The following is a 21,170-nucleotide window of genomic DNA, read 5'->3' on the forward strand; positions in this document are numbered from 1 at the left end:
GCAGAAGAGCAGAGGGCTCTGGAAGGAAGGTACTTAGGAAAATAGTGTTTACGGGCCCTGGCCACTGAAGGCCTTGTGGACGATGAAAAGGGTCTTGAACTTGATCTTCACCGCCAGTGGAGGGATTTCAGAGCTGGAGAGATGCGGTCCCTGGACTTGAGGCCAAGGATAAATCTTGCGGCCCTGTTTTGGATGAGTTAGAGAGGGCGGAGGGTAGAGTTAGGTAGATTGAGAAAGAGGCTGTTGCGGGGAAGGTGAGAAATGGTAGAATACCTCTGAGGAGGTGCAGTTGGAAATCAGACTTTTTGGAGATGTCCATGATGTGTGGAGAGAAGGAGAGAGCGGAGTCGAAGATGACCCTGAGGTTTTTTGCCTCAGAAGAGGTTGAGGGCACAGGGCCAAGGGAGGCCGGACAGAGTGAAAGGGGTTCCAATGAAAAGGATCTTCATCTTATTGGCATTAAGGCAGAGCTCATTAGAGGCGGACCATGCCTGAATAGCGGAAATACAGTCAGGGATGAGCGAGGAGGAGGCCGAGGGTAGCATGAAAGATAGCTGAGTGTCATCTGCACAACACTGAATTTTAGAGGAAAAGGTAGAGATCAGGCGGGCCAACGGGGCCAGATAGACATTGAAAAGCCAGGGTGAGAAGATAGAACCCTGAGGAACACCACATGTTGAGAGTGTTATTGGGGAGAGGAAGGACCCAAGTTCAACCTAGGAAGATCGGTCCAAGAGGAAAGAGTATAGCCATGCAGACTGATCCATGATGTCCAGGGTATCTCAGAGACAGAGATCAGGATGTTGTGGTTCACCAAGTCAAAAGCAGAAGAAAGGTCAAGAAGGATGAGGACAGAGGGAGAGTTAGAGTGAAGGTTAGAGCGCAAATCTTCACAGGTACTCAGGAGAGCAGTTTCCGTGTCTCTGGCTGCTCTGAAGCAAGACTGATAGTCATGGAGACAACCAACAGATTCAGTGAGGAGGGGTAGCTGGAAGATAGCTAATTCCTCCAGAAGGTTGCCCAGAAAAGTAGTAATAGAAATTGGGTGATCATTGTCTGGGATTGAGGGATCGACAGAATGCTTTTTGAGCAGTGGGTACACACGGGAGTGCATGAGAGGGGAGAGGAAAACTCCAGTGGCAAAGGAGTGGTTGACGTGCTCAGCCAAGGCTGGAGTGAGAGAGTCAATGGTGTCCTTAATGGTTCAGGAGGACAGGGAGACACCTGTTTGTATGAGACTTTGATAGACGGGACTTGTCTGGAAACCTCATCAGGTGTGACATGAGAGAGGGAGGAGAGGAGAAGGGGAGAAGGGGCAGCCAAGGAGGGCCTGAGAGAGGTAGAGGGAAGGAGGGGAGCAGATGAGAGGGAGGACAGGATGTCCTGAGTTTTTGTGGTGATATGAGAGTCCAGGGCCGAGCAGAGGGCCTGGGTGGGTGTGTTAGAGGAAGATACTGCAGTAGGGTTGGCCAGCTCCTTGCAGATTTTAAAAGGTTTGATTGTGATGTTAGATGCCGCGGAGATGCAGGCTTGAATGTAGACTCTTTTTTAGAGAAGAGGTTGGCAGGCCAGTTTGTCAGAGAGTGAACCTGAAGTTCGCCATTTCCGTTCAGCTTCTCTGCACTTGCGTTTCAAGGTGCCAGTTCAGAGTCCTACCAAGAATTGCACTTTTTGGCAGATCTTCATGGCAGGGGCAAGGATTTCAATAGTGTTAGAGATGGAAAGGTGAAAGTTGGAAAGGGCTTTGTCAGGATGGGAGTCAGCCCCAGGAGTAGGTAGAGGAGAGTAGGTGGAGGCAAAGGCTGCCACTGGCACTCTCTTCATCGGTCGGATGACCGTGAAAGAGGGTGGCTGTGCTGGGTGGGCCATTGCCAGGGGAACAGGAAACTTAAAGTGAGAAGAGAGAAGAAAGTGATCAGTCCAATAGAGAGGAGTAGTGAGAGGGTTAGAGAGAGGGATGTCAGAGGAGATGAGGGCATCCAAGGTATGTCCAGCAGAGTGGGTTGGACCAGGGAGTAGAATGGAAAGGGAGAGAGAGTCCCAGAGGTTGCGGAAAAGCCCTGAGGAGTAAGGAGAGTCCAGGTGGATGTTGAGATCCCTAAGGAGGAGAGGCTGGGAGGTAGAGGAGAGGAGAGAGGAAGTGAGGTCAACCCATTCAAAGAGGAAGAGGGTGGCCAGGCCAGGTGGCTTGTAGAAGGTGACCAGGGTCAGAGAGGAACAAGGAGAATCAGAGAGCCTGCAGACCAGGCATTCAAAGGAGGAGTAGGCTTGAGTGAGAGTGATGGAGAAAGGATTCCACTCAGGAATGTTCAGGGCCACTCCGCCTCCTTGCCTGTTGGGCCTGGGCTCGGAGATTATCTTGTAGCTCACAGGGAGAAGTGTGTCAAAACTTGTGACAGAGCTAGCCTTAAACCATGTCTTGGTAAGAGCGAGAACATCTAGATCCAGCAGTTCAGGGAGTTGGCAGATTTCAGAGGAGTGTTTGACAGCAGAGTTACAGTTTAGAGTAGCAGTGTGGAGCAGGTTGCCACTTTTGAAAGACTTCCAGGGAGGGGTACATGGCGCAGGTGTTCCACACCCCCCGGAAGTAGCAGAGGAGCCTGGGAGGTAGAGAGAGGAAGAGGCAGAGGAGCCAAGGAAGATGTGGATGGTAGAGGTGGCGGCCAAGGGAGGCGAAGTAGTCAGGCGAGAGGCATCTGGCAAGGGAGCCAGAGTAGCGGAGGGAGGGGGTGGCAAGGGAGGCAGAGTAGCAGAGGGAGGGAGTGGCAAGTGAACCATGGAGGTGGGTGGCAAGGGAGCCAGAGTAGCGGAGGGAGGGGGTGGCAAGAGAGCCATGGCGGAAGATAGCAAGGGAACCAGGGTGTTGGCCGATGGAGGCCAAGGGACCAGCGCAGAGGTAGCCGGGGTGGAAGAAGGAAGAAAGTTGATGAGGCGAGGGAGGCACCTATCGAAAAGTAGAACTTTGGGCTGAGGCTCTTGTACTAGGATGGTACCATTGAGATAGACATTAATGATGACTCTGGAGGAATAGAAGGAGACTAAGAGGACCTCCCAATGTGTGCCACCATTAATGGGTGAGGAGGAGTAAGTAGAGATCAGAGCGACCATATGAAGGGTCCATAGGTCGGATAAAGGAACAACTTAAGCTTCTTCCTACCAGACTTAGTGAGGGGAGAAGGATAAGAGATAAACAAACAATTAGAGAAGATGAGGGAAATAGAGAGCACCATAGTGGATGTGGGAAGGAGGAGAGGAGGCACTTTGCAAGGCTGAGCAACTGAGGTGCAAGGGAGGGGTATGATTGGAAGGGGAGGGAGAAGAGAGAACACAGGAATACAAGTATAGGGAACAGGATAAGAACAGTAGGTTACAGTAGGGTTACAACTTCTACAACAGAGTACAGAAAACAACAGAACAGCCGCAGGCAATGAGTACCAACAGTGGGGAGAGCTGGAAGCCAGAGTGGGGGAACCTAGAGAAGAGGAGAAAGGCCCATTGGAAAAAGCAAACTGTGATAACAGAGCAAACTGTAGGGGAAAGTAGTTGCAGGGGTCCACAATCGTTCACCTAGAAGGAAAAAGCAGGATATGCGAGAAAAGTGAAAGATAACAGTAGTAGTATTACTGAAGAAACAGAGTATGGCTACCCTCGAGAAAGGGCAGCCTAGTGGATGTGTGGGACATAGTGCAAGGTAAGGAAATGCACTGGAAAGGAAAGTACTCGCAAGGTAGGGCAGTTTAGTAGGGCACAGTAATGCCTGCGACCCCCAACCCCACCCCGAGCGCCCTTTCCTACCTTGCGGTTGCTGCTGGTTGAAGGCTGCGCTGCATGCTCGCACTCTTTCATTCGGCGTCCCGTTCCGAACCCCTTCATTGGCAAACACCTGCATCGCTCAACACTGCTGCCGTGTCCTGTGAGGGCTTTGCCACAATGAGTCCGATCCTTGGTTCTTAAAGGCTCGGAAGCGTGGACGTTGCGTTGCGAGCTATGTATCGGCAGGCTGCGTCTCCTGCGCACCTGCGTCGCTCAACACCACAGCCTTGTCCTGCAAGGACTTTTCCTCCTCTCTGTCCTATGGTACTAGGGCAGGATTACAGGTGGTGGCCCGGTGGTTTTAGTCCTCATTGGACATTTCTGGGAATTACCACAAACAGTAATTCCGCTGTGGAAATCCTGAAGATTTTCGGTGGTAAGGTGGACGATTTACCTGCAGCCTTTTGTTAGAGGTACATCCTGCACCTTACTCCTGAAACTCGTAGTACAAGGGTGTGGTAATGCAGCAATAAAGTGGCAGTAACAGAATTACTGTCACTTTAGAGCCATGCTTACTTAATCCCTGTATACGAAATGACTGCCATTGTTCAGGAAAACACATAGATTCCAAACAAATGCATACATTTAGTAAATAAATCCAATTACCATCCAGTCGCTGCCCCACATATAGTCCCTTAAGACCTAGGTAATATATATTATACCCTTTGACCCCGTATCTGAATCTTATAGTTTTGTATATCTTATAATTTTAGGGGCTACTGGCTAACTAGCTATGTATTTTCCTGTCAGGGCCCAGTGACTATTTGTTGTGATGCTGAGGCTAGTTACTTTGTCCTGTCCTGTTAGAACTTAGTGACAATTGCAGTATAAAACTGTGTTGGATTTTATTTCAGATATTTAATTGCAGATGATGGTTCCCTGCACATTCATTCAGCGCACGTCACAGATACTGGACGATACCTTTGCATGGCCACAAATGAAGCTGGGAGTGAACGCAGGAGGCTTGATCTGCAGGTGCATGGTAAGCAAACCTTCTGATCACACACAGAAATGGAAGGAATACAAATGTGTTAGTTTCACTTGCATAAATGTCTCTTCTAATTTCTCTTTTGCATGACATTATTGTATGAAATTACAACAATCCTGTTCCGTCTCCTCGCTCCATTTGGCCCTGCTCTTTCACTTTATTTTATGCTGTTTTTGTAACCAACTGATTATTCCGCGGGATTTACAGTTTTCCACTGATCCAAAATAGTCCAGCTATCCAAAGGTAGGCACCAGCCCTCTAGCAGAAAGCCCCCTAGCGCTCAACAGAGGTCCACATTACTGGGTTCAGGCACATCTTTCTCGCACACCAATTAACTTTGTATCAGAATTGGGGGATCAGGAGGTGGGTAGGCATGGGTTTCTACATTGTGTTGACAATGGTGGCTTCCAATTCCCATGGTTCAGACACAATGTTGTCCTACAACAGTGTTTTGTTTACTGTCTACAGCATGAAAGTCAGCAGACTGTGAAAGGCTATGCTTCCAGCTTGAAATCTGAATGCCAAGAGCATCAACTGACAGGTAACAGAGGTTCTCCAAAATAAAGATTTTTTGTTTGGCTTCACTCTGGTGGAGCCATTTTACTGCTATGGTAGACATTTGCTCTGTGGAAACGGGCCACATGACTACTGTTAGGGAGATTTTTCTACAGCATTTGGGGAATTTACAACCATCTAACTTAATGCCAAGACAGCGGTTCCATCCAAAAGATGGACCAAACTCTCTAAAGGGTAACTATGGCAGAGCAGTCAGAGTTCACTCAAAGGCAGAGGTAGGGTGGCAGTGCACCTTAAAAGTAGAGCTCCAAGGATCTCAATGAGGCCAAGAAAAAGGTCAATGTCCAGGTTAGTGTCGTTAAAAGTCACTTTGTAGGAGTTCAAGGGCCGTTGAAAAGTTCTCCATAGGAAAATAATGGACAAATCCAATAGGCAGACCTGTGCCTATTTATTTATTTCTTTATTTTATTGGGAATTTATAAGGCGCTTATACAGCTAGAATAGTGTTTCAAAGCTCCACAAGGCAAAAGGGAAGGGAACAGGGAACAAAGCATGACAATGGAAGAAAATGGCAATCTAAACAAATGACAACAGCAGTCCTACTAGGCCTTGTGACATTCAGAGCGTGCAAGTGCAGAGAGAGAGGGGGCAAGGGGGAAGTGCAGGCGGGGCACCCCATGGGGTGAAGTGCCAGAATGCCCGTTGCAGTGGCAACAGATAAGTGCAAGTCAGTGACCATCTGGTAGGGGGAGGTCAGTCGTCAAATAAATATGTGCAGATCTGAGGAACACCACAGGCCAGTAGGGGCACGAAGACAAGTGCAGGGGGGAACGGATGCTGTAGGCGATTGGGTAAGGGGCCAGGACCCCATTCGACTCTTAGGGGCCCAGGCCGACAATCTCAGCGACTGAGGGGGATTAGCACGGGAGGGAGAGAGGAAGGCTGTTCCAAAGGAGGGGGCCAGCTGAGGAAATGGAACGACCACCAGCTCTCTGCTTAGAGAAGCGTTTGACCAGCAGAGATTTGGAGACGGGGTGTTAGGCAAGATTTGGAACAGTACCCTTTGGGTGCACTACAACAACTTTGACCTCCTGGCAATAGGGACCCAAACTTGGTTATAAGTCTGAACTACACAGGTTGGTAGTGTGGCTGAGCAGCCAGGTTTATCTCAAGAGGTGTCAATGTGAGCAGTAGAGGAGTTACACAAAGATTCACAGTGACAAGTATCCAAATACACACTTACACTCAAGGTTTCTTGATTAAACAATTATAGCGGAGTGTGGCGAGTGTTTCCTGTGTGGAGAGTCTTGGCATTTCATTTTTTTTGCCTTTTTTTTCTATGCTGCGTTGAAGGAAGAGGAGGAGCCTTTAAAAACGCCACCTACGCGAAGCAGAGCGTAGCGGAGCGTGGTGAGTGTTTCCTGTGTTCCCTGGTGGTCCGTGGGGGGCCTGTGAGGGCCGGAGGGCCGGAGTGCTGTCCGACGGATGCTGACTGAAGCTGGCAAAGGCAAAGTAAAGCACAAGAGGACCCAGTAAGAGCTGCCTTGTACTCTTCCACCTCCCCCCTCCCTTTATCAGTTATCAGTTCCATCTGGCCAGCCGCCGTGAGTTGTGCGATAGACACTGTGGGGGACAAAAAACGCGGCTTACGTTCTGTTGAACTGAGGAGAGTCTGTGGGGGGTTTGAGGCCCCTTAGAAAGCCGCAAAGATGAAGTCCAGCGCTCCGCCTAATACGCGAGCGTACGCCAAGCGGGGGCTAGCAGTTCCAAACACCCGAAGATTTAATTCAAACACCCCCCCCCCCAGTACGAGGAGGAATGCCACCGGCGGGGCTGGGGGGGGGAAATGATGTGAGAACTGTGCCCCAATGTGGGATGACCGCGGCCACGCCGCCCCAATGCAGGGCCCATAACAACTTAAAACAAGCGTGGAATGATCGTGTGGCGCCAAACGAAGGCGCAGACAACACTAATGCAGCCAGCGATCAGCTGGACACTGACAGTGAATATGTGAGGTCAAGCGATTCAGAGCTTGAGGATGATGAAGATGAAGATGAATTGCTTGTAAGGGATACTGAAAAGTCAGCGGAGTGGGTGTCGCGGAGAGTGCGAAGTGAGAGTGAGAATGGATCAAAACAAAATAACAGTCCCTCGCCCACCTCGGCAAGAATCATGGAAACTATAGACTTGGTAAGGGCAGAAAAAGATGACCCGCACGCAACAAGGGGGGGCGAAGTGGGTTGTGAGTCGAGGCTGGAAGGATGCACCTACATGGTACATTGTGCCCATGCCCATGCCGAGTCAACAACAAATGGCAACTACCTACCACTGCATGTTAGGAGTGAAGAGTGCGAACATGTCTCTGGTAGGAGGAGGTCGGCAAGTGGGAATTCAAATTGTGACCCTCCAGAAGTCCTGGGTGAGCCCAGAAATCATTCTGATGTCACACGAGAGGAGGAGGCCACACCCAATGACGAAAGGAACAACAAAAAACAAATAATAAATGCGGTGTGCCAAATGAGGAGACCGCTCTAATGACGCCAGTCACCCCAGTTGAGACATCCCCTATCCATGAGAGACGTTTAAGTAGGCTCTCAGTAGATCACGTAGATGAGTCTCCTAAACCACCCCACAAGGGTTCATCGCTAAAGATCCTAGCATGGACAAGAGTGACCTCAATGCATAAAGGGAACGGAAAAAACTTAAAGTATCAGGCCCAAAAGACGAAAAAAGATGACTTAGTGGCCAACAAGATAAGATCTTCAGTTATAAAACCCCCTGATGTAGAGTCAATCGGAAAAGTGAACATCGTGGTGACAGAAGAGGCCCCCAGTGAGGAGTGGGTGTGTGCTGCGCGATGGGAGGAAAGAACATCTAAAGTTGGAACGGCCGAGCCCCCTCGTAGAATAGACTCAGTAGGACTCGCAGATCAACTCCTGAGAGACCTAGTGCAATTAAATTCCAACTTGTCAAAACAACGAAAAAACTCATCAACAAATTTCTGTGGAAAGCCATCCCCACAAACTGAATGCCAAATGACCAAGGAAAAGAGTCTACTTGACATGATGACTCAAGAAGAAAATACACCACCCTTTCAGGCCAGAAATGCTGAGATCATGGTCTCACAAAAAAGGAGCCAGAGAAAGTTAAGCTCGAATTCAGACCACGAGGGTGCAAACAAAAGATTTAAAAGAAACCCAAAACAGAGTTTGACGCCTAAACCGGGGTCCCTGAGCAAGCATGTGACAAAACCAGGACCAGTCGTGTTGGACGACGTAGAAAATATGCCGTCTCCCAAAAAGAGAAGTTTGCAGCCTGATCAACTTTTGGATTTGGCGACTCCTGAAACAGCAATGGACGAAAAGAAGTTAGTGGAGACCATAGTCGGAAAGTTGAGCCCGACACTGATGTCAGCTACAACAATAGCAGTAGCACCATTGCTGAAACTTTACGAAAATCTAAATGAAAGCCTCTGGGACCAAACAACCTGGGTCGCCCTGTTAAACTCAAAAATTGTAAAACTCGAGCTAGATCTGAGAGACATGACAGCTCAGGTTGTGACAACCAGAAGAGGCAATGAAATTTCATTAACGGCACTAAGAGAATCTCTAAAAACGACAACGGAAGACAAAAGACTCTTCGCAGAAGTGACGAAACAAGCTTTAATGCTTTTCCAAAAAGATCGAGAACACAGAATAGAGGAAGTAGGGACGTGTGTCCCCCAAAAAATCCAGCCGAGTGCAGAAACAGGACGCCTGGTGAACTCAATAGGCAACAAAAATGAGCCTGTACCAGAGGACAGAACGTCAAAACCAAACTCTCTGCTCACAAAACCAAAAATTATTCAGAACTGTTGTTCTGAAATAGACTATGAGATAACCATTGTGTTGAGTGACAGTCCAAAGGACTCAAATAAAAAAAAGGTTCCTATTGCAGAAGACAAAGTGAAAATCAGTGAGGTGAAAAGAAATAACAACAAAGCCACCACGAAAGAGATCAAAGAGAGTGATATAGTCTTGATGACCACACCCTATGATTTATCATCAAAAGAAGGGAGGGTGGAAGAAATTGACCTTACGGAGACAACACAAAAGGGAAAGGAAGACAAAGGAAGTGAGAATGAAGTTGTGGAGGAGCCGAGAGTAGGTGGTAACGACAATGAGGCGAGGACTACTCCAGTAAACTCTAAAGCTGATGACACGATTGAAAAAAAGAATGAAACTGAGTGGTTTGACATCTTTGATTCCAAAAAATTAAAAGAGAGCACCGGCCTAAACACGCAAGGCCGAGTCACCGTTCCAAAACAGAGTAAATGTAAAAGGAAATCCAAAAACCAGCAAATACAGAAGAACAAAAATCCACGAAGCTCGGCGAACTTCTTTCGGAACATAAAAGCGCTAACCATCACAGTAAACAATACTGAACCTATGGGCCCAAATAGCAAAAAATGCACTAGAGAGTCCAGTAAGGCCGATGAAACAACGGTCGCTGAATTGCCTTCCACGAGGAAGATTCAGCCCTTAGAGACAACGGAAAAAGAAGTTAAACAAAAAGCCCCAGTGGAGATTGAAAATGATGATGAGGAGGACGAAGAACTATTAAATATGTCAACTTATAGTTCTTCGGTGGATGATGACGTGGGCGCTGAAGGCGTCAGTGAGATTGACGTGGAAGGTAATGCAAAAAACCAACACGACAAAAAGAAAGGAGAACCGATCGTGACAGGCAAGATCCCGTCGGAAATTGAGTCTGAGAGAGAAATGGGGCAACCAGGCAAGAGAGCCTTCTCATGGCCTCAAACTCCAAAAGAAGAAGATTCTCCTCTAAAGAATAAGTGTCCTAATGAGGGATCTGTCAAACACTTCTTTACGTTAGAAGAGAAACGTATAAGAAGCATGCAATGTCAACAAAAACCAATTGTGTGTAACACACCGGGACCAGCGACCACGTCAATTAAGAAAGGTTCAACAGGCAAACTGATGGAGGGGGCCCAAGCCACAGCAACCTCAATTCCAGAAAGTGGGAGAAAAACCTCTAATCCTATTGATCACACAAGCAAATCTACCAACAATGATAAAGCAATTGGATATAGAATTTTGGTGGAAAAAATCAACTGTAACAAAAGCGATCCGTCGCTAAACAGATACACAGTACTACAGATATTTCAAAAGATCCCGGTACTGAGATCTGTAAAGAGTCCTCAAATTGAAAGGGTCAAATAATAGCAGACTCGAATCAAAAATTTGTTTTGCTACACATTGTGGGAAAAAAGGTTGTGGAACAGATTATGACAAATAAGAGTCAATTGTTGAACGCAGGCTACCAAGTATACGAGGTTGACAGTGCATTGGGAGGAGAAGACTGTGGTATCTCGGCAGATAATGGCCCGCAGAAAAATCAAAAAGATTCACAGCTGTCCACTCGACTGGATAACAGTGCAAAAATGGAAGATCACGATCTAGCCAAAAGAAAATCAGTGGACGAGGACGTTGGTGCACAGCTCTCACTGGAAAAGATAAAACTGAAGAAATTTAAAATAACAGTGGAGAACAGCAAGAACACAAAGAGAGTGATGTGTAAGGACAACTCGTCTACAGAGGAGGAGTCCCACGCATGGGGATGGATAGCAAAATCCTTAAATGGAACATCGATGAGTTAATGCTTAAAGGAAAAGTTGGTGATAACCTATTGGAACACGAGAGGGTTCACCCATCTGCTGAGCCTCTGCACCCGTATACCTGAGGAATGCCGATATTATATGCACACAAGAAACATGGTTAACAAGTAAAGCATGTGTAGAAGGCTTCGATGTAGCTTTTAATCCTGCAATCTGCAAAGAGAAAGGCCGCCCAATGTCGGGTCAGTTAACCCTGATAAACAGAAAAAGCGGCCTGAGAATCAAGAATGCTTGGAACATTTCGCCCCATCTCCAAATGACTTGCACTGATCCAGTGGACATGGTAACATCAGATAACCAGACCATTTACATCCTAAATGTCTACTGGAACACAACCACGAAATTGCACTTAAAATTTGAAGATGACCTCTTAGATGCAATTGACAGCATACTAGTCAGAGAACCACAAGCTTTAATAATTATATGTGGAGATTTTAATATGAAACTGATCGAGAACCCACAATCAAAGCAACAAGTGAATAGCAGAGAAAAAGCAAACTCTGAGCGATGGCTTGATGAGATGTCGTTAAGAAATCTAGTAATGCTAAATGGAGGAACAAAGGGTGATACTCCAGCTAGACCGACCTGGACACGAGGAACCCAAAATTCAATACTGGATTATATGTTTGTCTCAGGCAACATATTCCAGGAAATTGATTCATTCAAAGTGATCACGACTAAACACAGTGACCACAACATGGCGGTAGCGGAATGGAATAACATCAACAAAATGGACCGTAAACAATGGAGACAAGATCTATCCTTGGTCCCAGGTTGCAACAGACTGCGTATAAATCAGTGCGACATTGTGACAATTACCGAACTGCTACTGGAAGCGCAAGACCAGAATCCCTCAAGGTCAACGGAATATCAACAGTTCTTTGAGATCTATAAAGTCAAGAAAAAAAGTCCCAGACGAGACCTGTGATACAAAAACACAAATATGATCCTGAGGTAGCTGCCAGAAAGAGAGAGGTAAGAAAAATTATAAGGAAAATACGCGCCGCAAACCAATAGGACCTAATGGTGCAGATAAAAAAGGAAAAAAACAAGTATAACAACTGGTGCAAAAATCGCAAGGCAACCATGGAAAACGGGACGCGGAAGCAATGTTGAAGGCTCTAAACCGAAAGAACACAAGAGGCTTTTGGGACATTATTAATGATACAAAGAACTCTGATAAAGCACTACTATCAAGTACAGTTCTGGAAAAGGACTGGGAAAACCACTTCATAGCACTATTTAAAAGAAGAAAAACCTTGAACCCGACAAAAGTGGAGACAAGTCAGCAGTGTGAAATCGAAATGGAGAGAGACGATATACGAACTACCATCAGGAAATGTAACGCCTCTCGCGCTGCGGGTCCAGACGGTTTGTCGAACGCAGACCTTAAGGCAAACAGCGAAGAATGGTCAGACTTTTGTCATACACTCTTCACTGCCATAAAAAAGGAAGGGAAAATACCTGAGACTTGGAAATCTGGGATTATTGTCCCGATCTACAAGAAAGGTATTCGCTCAGACCCGGCAAACTATCGTCCAATTGTCTTATTGGATGTAGTTGGGAAAGTGTTTGCCGCGATGCTGCTAGCCCAATTGACCACGTGGATCCAGGAAGAGAAAATATACGACGAACGCCAGTCGGGCTTTGTTAAAGGTGTAGGTTGTGGTGCAAACCTACTCATTCTGAACCTGTTAAAAATTGACGTCATTAGAACGGGACAAAAAATATATCTGGCGTTTATTGACATGGCGAATGCCTTTGATGGCGTGGATAGAGAAACCCTGTGGAAAAAACTCAAAGAAAGGGGGTGCAATGAGAGTCTCATCCACGCTATCCGCGAGCTGTATTCCGACACCTTCAGGTGAGATTAGATCGTGAGGGAAACCTAACCAACCCCATACCAATGGAGAGAGGTGTGAAGCAAGGATGCCCGTTAGGGGCCACCTTGTTCAACTTCTACATATCCGAAGTAGGTATAGCTCTGGCAGATGTCGTGTCATTTCCACCACAGATAAATGGAGTGCCAATAAACCATATTTTGTATGCAGACGATATGGTGATCCTAGATCAGACTCCTATTGGTCTCCAAAGAAAACTTTCAGCTTTCAAAATCTTCACAGAGATTTAGGCCTTGACATCAATGTGGCCAAATCGGAGATCTTAATATTTGGAAACCAAAGAGGTAGATCTGCAAGTAAAAAAAAACAACGTGGTCCATAGGTTCAAATAAATTAAACCAGGTACCACATACAAGATATCTAGGGATCACGATCAACTCTAGCATCAACGACACCCCAATGGTAAAAAAACTCCCGAATAGCTGTAAATTACTGATAGCTCAAGGTACCATTTTACAGCAAAGATATGGCAAATTTTCCTATGAGCCGATAAGGAGATTTTATCAAGGTAAAGTGACTCCAATTCTCGTCTACGGCGGCGAGAACATGTTCGGGTGTGATTATAAAGTATGGGCCCGATGTGAAAGTCTCTTTTGGAAAAAGATTCTTCAGATCCCCTTAAGTACACCTACAGCTTGTGTATTGTATGAGGTTGGAGTCTCTACCCTTAATTCAAGAATCACCTGGAATAAGCTGGCGTTATTCAGGAAGACACACGTGGAGGCAAACCTCCCATCTGTAAAATTCTTGTCGGAGGAAAAAGGACATGAACAATCGGCTTTGCATCTTTGGAAACATCAGTGCAGAGAGATACTAGCACAACTGGGCACAGACTAAAAAAACTTTGTGGTGGAATCCAGATCTGGTTAAGAGGAAACTGCTCGACTGGGACTGGATTGAAATCAATGACAAAAGGTCATCACAAAAAGCTATGCAGAATACTCCTCCAGAAGCGAAAAGACGCAATACGCTTCCGTCCTATCTAACATTGTCACCCTGTAAACGCCTAAGAAGGCTATACCTGAAATTTCGTTTGAGCATCTACGAAACCAAGGAAGTCTTAATTCATCGCAGGAAGATTCCTATGGACAATTCAAAATGCAGGTTCTGTGCAATTGAAACAGAAGATCTAAAACATCTGGTCTTGCAGTGCACCGAATTTAAAGTCCAACGTGAAAAATGCCTCGGAAAGGAGAGAAGAAGAGTTCAAACATATGATCTAGAGGAATGGTGGAAGCACCTTCACATTGGTGAGAGCCGATCACTGTTGATTGCAACAATGAGATTCCTCGACCAAATGCAAATACGACTAGAGGCAACAACACCGTATGGGGAGAATGAGTGACCCCAATAGATGCCACATTCAGTAAGCCAGAGAAGACACACTCAGCAAACAACTAAGACTGTAATCAAGGAAAGTGTGCAAATGAACTTTCTCAATGGCCACAAGACAGGAACTAAATGAGATGAGTTAAGTGCAAGTTCACTACCAATCAGTCGCTTTTTAGTTATTTGAGTGTTTTTCTTTTTTCTCTTTCTGTCACTGCGGAAATTAGGAATTAAGAATTGTAAAAGTAAAAGTTTTCAAAAAGTTTGTAAAAACTAAATGAAATAAAAAAAATAAAAAAATAAAAATGATTTAACCATCAGTTTGAATAATCCTTCTTCAGAAGGGGTAATATAATAGTAACGCACAAATACACTCCAAAATACACATTCTTAGTTCTCTAAATCAGCAGGTACCCATTTGGGATGGCACACAGACACTTCCTACACCCTCAGGTGACTTAAATAGCTAGGACACAGTGGACATTAATATATCACTGGTACATTTAGAGCAATACTGAGATGAGTGTTAAAGTAAAGAGATTTCGGAATAAACAAGAGATCACACCAATATTCTGAAGCAGGTAAGTACTTTTGAACCCCCCATTGCAAAATAAATTAACCCTTTCCTGGAGGAAAAGTAAGGCACAAGCAGAGGAGAGAAGAGTCATTCAGGGAGCCAGGCCAGCCAATGTCAATTGGGCAAAAGTCTAGGTGAGCTGAAGCACTACTTGCAGGCAAGTAAAAGTCTGGGAGGCTTGTGAGAGGTAGAAGATGCAAGCGACTCTACAGAAGTAACGAAGACAAGTCTCAACTGAGATCAAGTAAGGCTACAAGACAAGAGGTAAGTTCTCTCAGACTGTACAGTACCTTTGGTTAGAAGCAATGGCTCCAGCTGGCTTCTGTTCCTGTGTGGCTCTGTAGATCCTGTTGTTCCTGGGCCTCAGTCGTGGGACAAGAGGGAGGACTTCTGGGGACTCCTACAACACAACGGGACGCTCAGCGGCAGAAAAAGACCAACTTCTATTCAGCGACACTTAGGGTACACATGCCCCTTCACAGGTGTGGCTGTGTGTGTGCCCATTTTTCATTACGCTGGTAAAGCCATAGTTCCACAGAGGTATCTCCATGATCATCTGGGGGAATTTGCAAAGGTGCACTGATGTTTTCCTGAGACAAGATTGATGGCGAATTCTGGCAGTCCTTTGGGCATTTGAGTCTCTTTCTCCATGGTTTGGAGGTGACTGCCTCTGCTCTTTCTGATTGTGCACGCCTGGTGTGTGCCTTCCTTGTGTGGTTAGTTCTGTTAGTTGGCAATGTATCAAAGACTTACTATGTGGGGTGCATTGTTTGGAAGAGTGGCTCATCTGGACTTCTTCACCATTGGTGTTGGTCCATAGGAGATTTCTTGGTGTTCTTGTTTGTCCTGGCAGGTTTCCTGGCAGCTGGGGTGGATTTTTGGCTATGTCACATTTTTCTTATCTATTTCCGGTATCTTTACAAGTCCTTTTCATTTTGGCTGTCCAAGGTGTTATGGCTGAAAGAAATGTGGACCGTCCAAGCAGGATGATCTGACATAATATAAAGTCTATTCAGTATGGCAATGTCAGACAACAAATTAAAATGAGGGCAGCAATGTAAAAGCAAATTATTGTGGCAGACCTCTTCCCTTAAAAACATCTAGGTTAAAATCATATTATTCAGAAAGATTCTGGAAGTAGGATATTCTGGGCCACCGTCTAGAAAGTAATCTGGGGGCATGATCTAGATGCGGTAGGATTTGGGTGTACCATCTAAGTAAATTAGCTCTGGCACAAGCTAGGGAAACTATACAGGGGCACAGTCTACACAGTTCAGTCTGGGGTACAATCTATGGATTAGATAGATCTAAGAAACAGTACCATCAGAATAATCTGGGTCCCAGACACACGTGGAACGGGATGAACACTGTTTAGGAGTAAATGAATCCATGGAAGGACTACCAGAAAAATTTCTGTGGCCTGATCTAATACCAGATCATTTGTGGAGCAGTCTATGAGCATACTCTGGGGACAGACCAAGCAGATTACACAGGGTAATTCCCACAAGGCCACTTTATCTGGGCCTCTGTATAAGCAGAAGGTATTAGGGGTAGAGCCCATTTGTCAGGACACAGTCCATATACCAATCAGTGAGTCAAGGAACTAGTGGTTTCCCTATTTTGTTGTGAACTTAGAAGGGGACCATTGTATATTGGAAATGTTATCCATTGGTTGAAATGTAAGATACATGTTTCAGTGTCAGAACAGAACAAATAGGTAATGGAAATGCATCAATTGGCCCAAGTGTTTCAAAAAGATGAAATATGTATGCACATCTCAGAAAGCTATTATTAATTTATCATCTAGAATAGACAATTAGAATGTGAATTTGCAAACTCATATTGAGAATAATTGTTAATGCCCTTGTCATCTATTTCTTTAGTTCCATCATCAATTGCTCTTGGACCAACCAACATCACAGTAACAGTGAATGTGCAAGCCACTCTTTCTTGTGAGACCACAGGAATCCCAAAGCCATTGGTCAACTGGAAGAAGAATGGACAAATGTTCAATACAGATCAGAATCAGAATATGTACAGGTCAGAAAAATATTAGCAGGAAATCAGGATATTTGCAATAAATTGACATGACCATGTAATATTTGTAGCACTGCTGAATATTCAATAACGTTCAAGGAATTTGGGTTATGGTCATGACACTGAATGGATTTCTTTGGGTTTAATGAGGTGAGTATGATGTAGTATAATATATGTGGTGACATGACAAGCTGTAGGGAAGGTTATTTCACAGTGTGGAGAGAAGATGGAATGCTTCTGGGGGCGATATATTACACTGTAGAAGAGGAGATGGTATATTCTAAGAAAGGATTTGGCTATGCATAGGGGAATATTAGAAGTTGTTAAATAGATTAATTGGCCTGCTATAGGAGAGGATGTGCCATGTTGTAGAAGATTAAAAAAAGAGTATAGAACACAGTGTTTATGTGGATATTACATGTTTCAGTGATGATATGGTATGTCATATGATCGGAGAAACCATGGGATTGGACATGCGGTAGGGGAAGATGCACTATACTGCAGGAATGGATACAAAATGGTGTATGATATGGTATAGTATAGGCAAGGTTATGACATGCATGTGAGTGGATATGACATGCTGTTGGAGAGGAAATAGCATGATATAGGAAATAAAACAGCATTTTAGTGGATAATGCATGCTTTTGGAGAAGATATGGCATATTGTAATGGAACGGGATTCATGCTGTATAATTCACTGAAACAAGGGGTATGCTCTACTGCAAAATATAATTGCATATTGCAACAAACAATATTATAAATTGTAATTCATAATATGACTTATTGTGGAAGGGAATATTGTGCATTGTAAGAGAGGATTGTGCTTGTTGTGACATATACAATTGGATGTGTTAAAAAAGCTTCTAAAATGTAACAGTAGTGCATTTAGAGTATGGCATATCACTGACAAATGCTAAATATTCAAGAAAGAGTGTTTGCCTGGAAATATTTGCATACTGATTTTGGTTATAGTTGCCTTGATTCCAGAGTGAAAACAATTGATGAAGTTAAAATGAGAGGACTGTCCCACAAAGCTCACAATCTCTTCTGCTGAAGGCAGACAATAGCATATGACCTCAGCACTAGTTCTTTGTTGACTCCCTATCCTCAAAAAAGTAATTTCTGATCTTGTTGATGTAGTCTCAAGTCATTTCTGAGGCTTTCCCAAAAGGTTTCACAGCAAAGCGCAAGCGATGCGCCGTTGACACGTTTTAAGAGCTTCCAGTGAATACACTATTTAGGAATAATCCCTACATTCATAAAAATGCGATTGGCCTTTAGATTGTTTCCATATTTTGAAATGGATTTCCATTCATTCCTGCTATTGATTGTAAGGGTACTCTTAATTCTATAGAGACTTTTCTAAATAGTTGATTCTGTTCCCCTTATTAGCTCACTTATGCAGAATCTGTTCACACCTGCTTCCACTATCACAGAGTTCTGGACGCTTATTGAAGGCAACTTTGGTACATGTTAGCAAGTGTAAGCTCCTTTCAAGCCAACACAATTGTAAGTCCTTCCTTAGTGATGCTGCCCCATTTGAATACTTGCTGTAGTGACATTATCCTAAAACATTGATCTGTCTTCCAGGCTTTTGTCCTCTGGGTCACTTGTGATAATCTCTCCCACTGTGGACGACACAGGAGCTTATGAGTGTGTGGCAGTCAATGAAGCTGGTGAAGATCAAAGGTTAATTGATTTATCTGTTCAAGGTAAGTTACCTATTATGACATTGGTTGTCTGTGTGTAGGTTATAGAGCATAAAGTATCCCCTAGAGTGTGATATAAGGATATTGCAAGTCACAGAGGAGTTCCCGTGAATGAACTCCAAGGTGAATGGCATTATCCTTTTTTATGTATGGCAGGGTGTATTTTATCCATTATAATACATGGCCACACCCTGTCATCTCCTTTAATGCCAGGGCTCTTGCTTAATGTATGAGATCACGCAGCTGCCTTTACTTATAATCAACGTGAGGTCTACGTGGATTAAAACGCTAATATGCAGGAACTAATGTGTAGCAGAAAACTAGTTTGAGCAATTCAATAAAATATGTCTGAGCAGTTTTCTTTTCGTGCTTTTAAGTAAGTAATGATATGCAAATCTTTGCACTCATGCATTAAACTCCAGCAGTGCACAAAATAAACATACTGCAATGAGTAGTTCCTTATCAGTTAATGGCTGCGAAGTGTCACAGAAAGCCATTTTATATGAAAGGAATTTAAAAAGTTGTCACGCCTACAATTATGTGATGTAGTAACAGCTGGAATTCTGCTCTGTGCTGGCTCAAGCATCAGGCATTGTGACATCGCAACTCAGCTGTTGCAACTAGATAGAGAGCAGAAGTGATGTGATTTTCTTATTACAGGTCCGTAATGATGTCACAACTAGCCTGCAATTAGATATTATTTGCAGGATCTTGTATGGGAATTGCAAGCTGCCATTTATTATGCGGTTATTACACATACAATGAGTAACAGCTCACCGTCTAATAATCTCTGTGGCACACCTTTAAGCTCCACCTTTTCCAGGCAAACATTTTATTTTTCGAAAATTAACTGATTTTCTATCCAAGTGTCAGCAATATCCACAAATATCAAATGTTCACAAACGATATAGTGTTTCTCTCTTTCTCTATCCTGCTTCATATCATCACACACACATATTTTGAGACATGTTCTGGTCACTGGGTCTATCCTGGAGGTTTCTCCATATTCAGCGACCACAGAATTTGGAAGCTCAGTGCTCATCACATTTCAGGTTATGCTAGATGTTTTACGATAGCCATACGATAGCCAGCTGAGTAGGGAGTGCAAGCGCTGAGAGTAGCCGTAATATCAGGGAGCCATGCTGGATTTTTGTACCATGTGAAGTTAAGAACCCTTTTTCTGACCAAAGTCTCCCAAAGTTGTGAACCACCCCAAAGGCATACTGACTGTCAGTGTATATATTTACGGTAAGCCCTTCGGAAAGTTCGCAAGCTCGGTCAATGCTATAATCTCTGTGGCCTGCACGGAGTTATGTGTGATTCTCTTGGTTTCCACGATCGTGCTTCCACGATCATGCTCATAAGCAGCTGTGGATGTACCATCCGGAAGTTTGAAGCAGGAGCCATCGCAAAACAGCTCCCCTTGTGGACTGTTTAAATGAGTATCATTTAGATCAATTCTACCCTTTGTCTCTTGTTCGGTAGTGTAAAGGCAGTCGTGTGACTCTTCGTCACTGCAAGCAGTACCTTGCGGGAAAGGTAAAAGTTCAGCGGGATTAAGAACACAACACATCTTAACTTGAATGTGTGGCGCAAACAAGATCAATTCATCTCTCGTGAACCGTGCGGAAGTGAGGCGTTGCGTTTGAGTTCTCTTCAGTAGAACATCTACAGAGTGAGGTACCATCAGGTTTAAAGCATGGCCTAGGACCATTCCCTCACTCTGTTTTACAGACGCAGCAGCAGCGACAGCTCACAAACATCTTGGCCAAGCGCATGCTACAGGATCAAGGGAGGAAGAAAAGTAACCGCATGGCCTATTCGTCCCTCTATGTTCCTGTGTTAATACAGCCAAAGCACATCCATCACATTCATGCACAAACAACACAAAGGCCTTTTCATAATTTGGTGTGCCCAAAACTGGCGCTGAGCACAATGCAGTCTTGAGCAAACAAATACACGCTGGTGCTCCATGCTCATTAAGCCAACATCGGCTTAATCGTTAACGAAAAATTAGGGATCCACTGCCTACAGTAAGAAGCCATTCCTATCAGGGCTCTAACTTCTTTCTGTGTATTTGGAACAGACATGCTAGAAATGAGTTTTATCCATTCAGGCGTCAATCTTCTTCCCTCCTTTGACAGGAGATAGCCTAAATAGGCGACCTCCTGGCAACAATATTGAAATTTTTTAAGCTAAGCTTTATGTCCGTGTTTAGCCAGGTGAATAAGTAACAACAAAGTGCCCTCCTTACAAGCGCTCTCTGAGTCATCGGCTTACAACAAGTCATCAACATATTGAAGCAGTGTACAAGTAGAGGGCAACTCAAGGGTATCGAGCTGCTCTTTCAAAGCCCTACTGTAGATGATAGGACTTTCCGTGTAACCCTGAGGTGCGCGGGTAAATGTGAAGGAGCGTCCCCCCAAGGTGAACGCGAACAAATATCTACTGTTCTTGTGTATAGGAATACTAAAGAAAGCATTCTTTAGATCCACAGCATTAAAGTGAGTAGCTGAAGCCGGAATCATAGTCAATATCGTCGTCACATCAGGCACAATTGGAAATTGTGGAGCGACGATCTTATTGATGGCACGTAAATCAATTATGAAACGAAAAGGAATCA

General features: G+C 44.6%; 1 protein-coding gene across 2 annotated transcripts in view; it reads left to right on the forward strand.

Annotated features, from left to right (window-relative positions):
• HMCN1 (hemicentin 1) overlaps positions 1 to 21,170 on the forward strand; it is a 1,785,366-nt gene that overhangs the window by 1,300,199 nt on the left and 463,997 nt on the right. For both annotated transcript variants that reach the window (XM_069641364.1, XM_069641365.1), the window contains exons 74-76: positions 4,668 to 4,795; positions 16,685 to 16,841; positions 18,429 to 18,550. In XM_069641364.1, coding sequence (XP_069497465.1) covers positions 4,668 to 4,795; positions 16,685 to 16,841; positions 18,429 to 18,550 — 407 coding nt within the window. The remainder of the gene's footprint in view (positions 1 to 4,667; positions 4,796 to 16,684; positions 16,842 to 18,428; positions 18,551 to 21,170) is intronic.

The sequence above is a fragment of the Ambystoma mexicanum genome, chromosome 1q (assembly GCF_040938575.1).
Source record: "Ambystoma mexicanum isolate Mex_15411 chromosome 1q, UKY_AmexF1_1, whole genome shotgun sequence".
NCBI lineage: Eukaryota > Metazoa > Chordata > Amphibia > Caudata > Ambystomatidae > Ambystoma > Ambystoma mexicanum.